Source organism: Tupaia chinensis, unplaced genomic scaffold (assembly GCF_000334495.1).
Source record: "Tupaia chinensis unplaced genomic scaffold, TupChi_1.0 Scaffold145208_1, whole genome shotgun sequence".
In the NCBI taxonomy this organism is placed as follows: domain Eukaryota; kingdom Metazoa; phylum Chordata; class Mammalia; order Scandentia; family Tupaiidae; genus Tupaia; species Tupaia belangeri.
This window is the reverse complement of record NW_006205068.1, coordinates 953,462-960,195: the sequence shown is the minus strand read 5'-3', so window position 1 is coordinate 960,195 and position 6,734 is coordinate 953,462. Positions and strand designations below refer to the sequence as shown.

The following is a 6,734-nucleotide window of genomic DNA, read 5'->3' as shown; positions in this document are numbered from 1 at the left end:
GAATAAATAATAAATAAAGTTAAATAAAATAATTATTTAAAAAATATATACATGGAGAACTTAGTTTTTTAATCTAATTTTAATTCAGTTCTATTTTTTTAATTGCCAGTGGGCATCTGCACTCACTTTCCAGAGAGAGAGAGAAGGAGAGAAAGCACTTACCTCCAATAAGGTTGGTCATAATGCCATCCTTTTTCCTCGGTTGCTCCATCCTGTCAGGGCACGTGTGCACACAAGTATGCACGTACACAAACACACACACGCACCAAATGTTTTTCAAGCTACAGGGTTGAGATTTGAACTATAGTTAGCCATGTGGAATCCAGCTCCCCATGCACAACTCTTAACCACTGTGCTATGGGACCAGTCCAGTTCTATGAATTTTTAAAGTTTCCTTTGAGATGTCTTCAATCTGTAGATTATTTAGAAGTGTATCATTGAATTTCCAAGTGTTTGTCTTAGAGATTTTCCTGTTGTCTATTTTGATTTCTAATCGTAGTCCATTATAGCCAGAGAACTTTGTATGACTTCATTTCTTTTAAATGTGGTTTGGTCTATCACCATGAAAGTTTTATAGCTGCTTAGGGGGAGATGTGTATTCTGTTACTAGGAAAAATGTTACTAGGCATATGTCAGTAAGATCCTGTTAATTGCTAGTATTGAGTTCTTCCGTATTCTTACTGAGTTTCTGTCTAGTAGTCTTTTCAGTTATCAAGAGGGAAGTGTTGAAGTCTCCAGTTATATTTGCAGATTAGTCTGTTAGAGCTATAAATTTTGGTTGTACATATTCTGAGGCTCTATTGTTTGGTACATACACATTTAAGGTTATGTCTTCCTGAAGGATTGAACTTTTTTGTCATTTTATAATGTCCCTCTTTTTTAAACTATTTTTTCCTTCTCAGGTTTACTTCATGTGATATTATTAATATAGAAACTCCTGCTTTATTTTTGATTAATGCTTATGTAGCTAATGTTTTTCATGCCCAGGGGAGGCGGTGGGGGGAGTGGAGTGCCAATGAGCCCCACTTTGCTGCACCCAGTAAAGCTATGTAGGGTTAGGGGAGGAGCTCAGCTCGCCATGTGACCCTGCTGTGTTGAGGAAAGGGAGGATCATAGTGTTGACTCCTCTGCGTTATACTGTTTCCTTCTACCTTGTTGATGCCATGTGGGATCAAGGCTCAGCTCCCCTCTAGACAACACTGACACTGTCTTGGCAGGACAGTCAGAGAACCTATTGCTTCCATGGGCAGAGGATGAGGGATAGGCCTTCTGCTTGGCCCCACTAACACCACTTGGGATCTGGTAGGGGAACAGGAGTATGCTACTTGCTTTTCTTGGGCAGGGGTAGGATTGAAGATCAGCTGCCAGGGAAGCCCTGATGAAATTATGGAAGTGAGTTTAGTTTTTCCGTTGGTGTTTGGCCAAAGTAGAGCAAGTATTGCAAAAAGATATTTTTGTTGTTAGAGCACAGGTCTCAAGATGCCTCCCACTTCTGACACCAATAACAAAGGAGACATTCCCAAGACTACCTACCCCTAGTTTTGATGATTTAATAGAAGGCCCATAGAACTCACTGAAAGCTGTTGTGCTTACAGTTATGGTTTATTATAAGAAAAAGGATACAAATGAAAAGATTAAAATCAGCCAGTGCAAGAGTGCAAGAGGGTTCCAAGTACAGAACTTCCAGTCTTCTCCCAGTATAATTGTGGACCTTGTTACTATTCCCCTGAAGATATGTGACAACACACATGCATTATTTCCAACCAGGGAAGCTCCTTGAGTCTTGGCTTCTGGAGTCTTTATATAAGGCTCTGTCATACAGATGTGTTAACTCCCCATGAAGCTCACTTCAGCCTGCAACCTCTTCTGAGGCTGAGCTGGTACTGTGTGGCCCAGAACCTCCACATAAACCATATTGTTAGACCAGCTGGCATAGCCCAGACCCCCAGGGTGAACAAAGATACTCCTATGAGGCAGGACATGTAAGAGCTTAGAAGTCTCCTTATAAGACTCAAGGGCCAAGGCCACACCTCTCTTCGAGCAAGGCAGATTCTTTACTACACAGCCATGGTCCTTTGGTTAGGGGGAACAGGCTTTTCTTGAAGGTTTTTTTTTGGGGGGGGTACCTGTAGGTAGTCAGGATTAGAGGTTCTGTAGAATCCTGTTCTGTCAATATGGGAGACAGTGGGAACTCAGGGAACTCACCCTCTTGTCCCAGTACCCAGGACCCCAGATTATTCATCTCTTCTTCCCATCATACTTGACCTTTTTAAAAATCTGTATGTAGAGGGTGGTGTGGCAATTAAGACAGCCAGATCCCACATGGCTGACTGCATGATTTGAGTCCTAGACCCAGTGGCTTGAAAATCACACTAGCACATGTGCGTGTGTGCCCAAAATCCCAAGACGAAAATCGAAGAGAAAGGATTGCAACATGGCCACCCCATTTGGGGGATGATTTCTCATTCTTCTCTCTCTGGCAAGCGAACATGCTCTGTAGCAAAAAACAAAACAAGTATATGGAGAACTTAATTTCAGGAAGACCAGAGCCTTCCTTGATTCTGGTGCTAAGTAGAAGAACCTTTTCCAGAATTTTCGAGTTGCTGGGGGACACTGGGAGGAATGGGGCTGCTCCCTCTTGGTGGGGCCAGGAGTATAACCAAGTACACCACTACAGGTGCCAAATTGTCTCCTCGCTTTTTCTTTCTTTTTTTTTTTTTTTTTTTTTGGGCGGGCGAAGGAAAGAGTTTTTTTGAGAGAGAGAGAGAAAGAGTTTTGCTACAGGGTATGTGTGCTTGCCAGAGAGACAGAAAATGAGAAATCACCTCCCTGGGGGATGGCCATGCCACAGTCCCTACTCTTTCTTCCTCTCAAGATTTTGGGCACACATGCACTTGCACCTGGTGTAAGTTTCAAACTGCTGGGTCTGGGACTCGAACTGCAGTCAACCACATGGGCGTCCAGCATCTTAACCACTATACTACCTGGTAGTCCCGTCACCTCACCTTTGAGCCGGCACTCTTAGCCTGGAGTTACCTACAACATAGTCAGCACCCACTACCAAATAATTGACCAAATAATTGACCAAAGATTGTATCCTGTCCTGAATGAGCCCCTAGTGCTTATCAAAGTAGCGGGGACAGAAGTGGTGCTCAGAACTGGACTAGACCAGAGATGTGGACCTCTGGCACTTTTAGTATTGACAGAGGCTGTTGGTCAACAGCCTTCCTTAGAAGTTATAAATCAGCATTCTACCTTCTTGCACATGGTAATATTTTAAAAGTTGAATCATTTGATTTATTTATATATTTTGTAAAGAATAAAGTTATTGGAAATTTCTTTTTTAAAAAAAGTTATAAATCAGCTGAGGATCAATCACAGGAATTGCCCTCCCTGGCCCTGTGAGCTAGCTGGGCCTGCTAAGCCTACTCTGCTGGTAGAATGGAGCCCACATGCCAGAGGTAAGGGCCATTGCACGCAGCCTTTCCCCCTTTACTCGCCTGGTTCCCTTTCTGTTGCTGGCAGTACCTATTTCCCATCTCCAGGGAAGGGACTGTGGCTGTTCCTCAGGGACCACATGGAACCTGGAATGCATTTGCATGTGCACTTCCACTGCCTTTCTGCTGACCTGGGGCTGCAGGTCCTGCTCCTACCCTTCCCACGTCAAGGAGGCAGGGAAAGTGGGAGGCAAGTTCTTCGCCTTCTTGAGTCACATACACATTGTATTGTCAGCCAGTTGCAGGGATCTGTCTCTTAATGTATTTGTTTGGTCTAAGTATACACAGGGAAAAGGTTTTGGGGGTCGGGGGGGGTCCTCTGCATGTTCATGAACTTCAGCTTTATCCTCCTTGCTACTGTTTTTTTTTTGTTTTTTTTTTTTAATGTATTTTCCGCATCACTCCTCTTTTCTTCCTGGGAACCTCATCTTCACAAGGGACTATGTTCCCTAAATGACTGTCCCCGCTTTCCAGCATGATGATGAAAGGGTCTCCACTTGCCTCCTTGGTCACACTCATCCTTTGGTGCCCTTCTGAGCGGCCTTAGTCACATCACACAGTTGGAGCTATAATGGGCACCTGAGAGTGGAGGCCGACGTGGCAGGTGGAGGTTGGCGTGGAACGCTGCTGGTGAAGTAGAGCAGGGACTCGTGCCATCAGCAGGGACTGCTCGTCCAGGCCCGTGGAGTCCCCGTCTGACCACAGAATAGCAGTTGGAGGGAGGAAACACTGACTGGATCTTAGTCTTTAATTTGGTCTGTTATTTCCTCTACAGGTTCCTGTGAGGAGGATGTGCCGTCTCCCCATGAAGCTGAAGTGAGAGGATCCAGATAAAGGGGGCCCAGCCCCTGGCCCCGGCCAGGATGGCCAAGACACGGCTCTTCCGGCTGTGGCTGGTGCTGGGGTCCATATTCATGATCCTGCTCATCATTGTGTACTGGGACAACGTGGGCACCGCCCACTTCTACCTGCACACCTCCTTGTCCAGGCCGCACCCGCTGGAGCCCCTCCCCACCACTGGGCAGGGGGAAGAGAAAGAGTTCACGTCGGACGTGGATGAGTTTTTGGATAAGCTGCTTGGTTCTGGCGTGAAGCAGAACAACCTTTCCAGAAAAAAGACAGAGCAGCCCCCTCTGCTGGCCTCCAGCAAGCCAGCACTGAGCCACCTGGAGGAGAGTGTGAGGGGCTATGACTGGTCCCCCCACGATGCCCAGCAGAACCCAGACCAGGGCCGGCAGCAGGCCGAGAGGAGGAACATGCTGCGAGACTTCTGTGCCAATGCCAGCCTCACGTTCCCCACCAAGGAGCGCTCCTTTGACGACATCCCCAACTATGAGCTAAACCACCTTATCGTGGATGACCGCCACGGGGTCATCTACTGCTACGTACCTAAGGTGGCCTGCACCAACTGGAAGCGCGTGATGATTGTCTTGAGCGAGAGCCTCCTGGACCGTGGTGCCCCATACCGGGACCCCCTGGACATCCCCCGTGAACACGTGCACAACTCCAGCACCCACCTGACCTTCAACAAGTTCTGGCGCCGCTATGGGAAGTTCTCCCGCCACCTCATGAAGATCAAGTTGAAGAAGTACACGAAGTTCCTCTTCGTGCGCGACCCCTTTGTGCGCCTCATCTCGGCCTTCCGCAGCAAGTTTGAGCTGGAGAATGAGGAGTTCTACCGGAAGTTCGCCATCCCCATGCTGAAGCTCTATGCCAACCACACCAGCCTGCCTGCCTCGGTCAGCGAGGCCTTCAGTGCAGGCCTCAAGGTGTCCTTCGCCAACTTCATCCAGTACCTGCTGGACCCCCACACCGAGAAGTTGGCGCCCTTCAACGAGCACTGGAGGCAGGTGTACCGCCTCTGCCACCCGTGCCAGATAGACTACGACTTTGTGGGGAAGCTGGAGACTCTGGACGAGGATGCTGCCCAGCTCCTGCAGCTGCTCAAGGTAGACAAGAGCCTCCACTTCCCCCCAAGTTACCGGAATAGAACTGCCAGCAGCTGGGAGGAGGACTGGTTTGCCAAAATCCCCCTGGCCTGGAGGCAGCAGCTCTACAAGCTCTATGAAGCCGACTTTGTTCTCTTTGGCTACCCCAAGCCCGAAAACCTCCTTAGAGACTGAAAGCATTAGGGGAGAATCCTGAACACCAAAAATGTGCTTGTGCTGTTACTTTGAAACAAAACGGAAGGTCTGCCATACCATGATTACCCTCTGAGGACGGTCGCCACGTGTATTTTCTTATGGCTGCATTTCCTTCCCAGCTGGACACACTGCAGAATTTCACATGCTCCTGTCAGGGAGGCAGCTGAAACATCTGAAAGCGACGGCGCACACACCCCAGTTTTTAAACTAACCTGCGATTTTGCAACGTGGACTTGTTGTTTACTCCACTGCCTATATTCATTGAGTACTGTGTTAATATTGTTTTTTTAAGATTAATATATTTCAGATATTTAATATGAAAAGTGTAAGGAAATGATGGAGTAAAGCAATACACCTGCTCTTTTCTGCCGGCCCCTGTGGTTATTGTGGTTGAACAACAAATGCACACAGGGAAGAGGCTGAATGATTTAATGGTGGATTCTAGACCTCAGAAACCCTATTAAAGGAAGGAGGGTTCATAGTTGTCTTCAGGGGAGAGAAGGGATCTAAATTTAGCCTCACCCATATTTTTAAAAGGGTGGCAGACAAAGGCAACCCAAAGTGGGAGCTCTTTTACTAAGTGATGTATTTGAAAAGGTAAAGTAGTTACATTTGAAGGGCTTTCTATTTGCGATCAAGTCAGATAAATCGCCCTTCCTGGTCAGAGTTAAAGAAGCAGGGTTTCTTTTTTTTTTTTTTCTGGAGAGGTTTTGCTATAGGGCGCGTGCGCTCGCCAGACAGACAGAGAGAGACAAAGAGACAGAAAGCGAGAAATCAACCCCCAGGGGGGATGGTCACGCCGCATTCCCTTCTCCTCCATTCTCCTCTCGGGATCTTGGGCACCACGCACACGTGCCCGGCGTGAGTTTTAAGCCACCGGGTCCGGGACGCGAACCGCGGTCGACTACGTGGGAGTCCAGCGACACAGCCATTACGCTAACTGCTGGTTCCCAAGAAGCAGGGTTTCTAACTCCAGCTGCTCCCTTTGATTTCTAGTTTAAACCATAACTATTAAGACTGCGCTTCGCAGGAATGGCGTGCATTGGGTTTGATCACTGGAATACTCTCATGGTGCCCAGGTCAGTGAGGAGAG

At 47.5% G+C, this 6,734-nt stretch overlaps 1 protein-coding gene across 4 annotated transcripts in view; it reads left to right on the top strand.

Moving 5' to 3' along the window:
* Nucleotides 1-6,377, top strand: part of CHST12 (carbohydrate sulfotransferase 12) — a 39,045-nt gene extending 32,668 nt beyond the window's left edge. For 2 of the 4 annotated variants that reach the window (XM_027768030.1, XM_027768029.1), the window contains one exon: nucleotides 4,273-6,377. In XM_027768030.1, the coding sequence (XP_027623831.1) occupies nucleotides 4,361-5,620 (1,260 nt within the window). In that variant the 5' untranslated portion in view covers nucleotides 4,273-4,360 and the 3' untranslated portion in view covers nucleotides 5,621-6,377. Of the gene's footprint in view, nucleotides 1-3,373; nucleotides 3,462-4,272 lie in introns of those variants that run through there. The other 2 variants (XM_006167861.3, XM_006167860.3) reach the window with 2 other exon arrangements.
* Nucleotides 6,378-6,734: the final 357 nt, after the last annotated feature.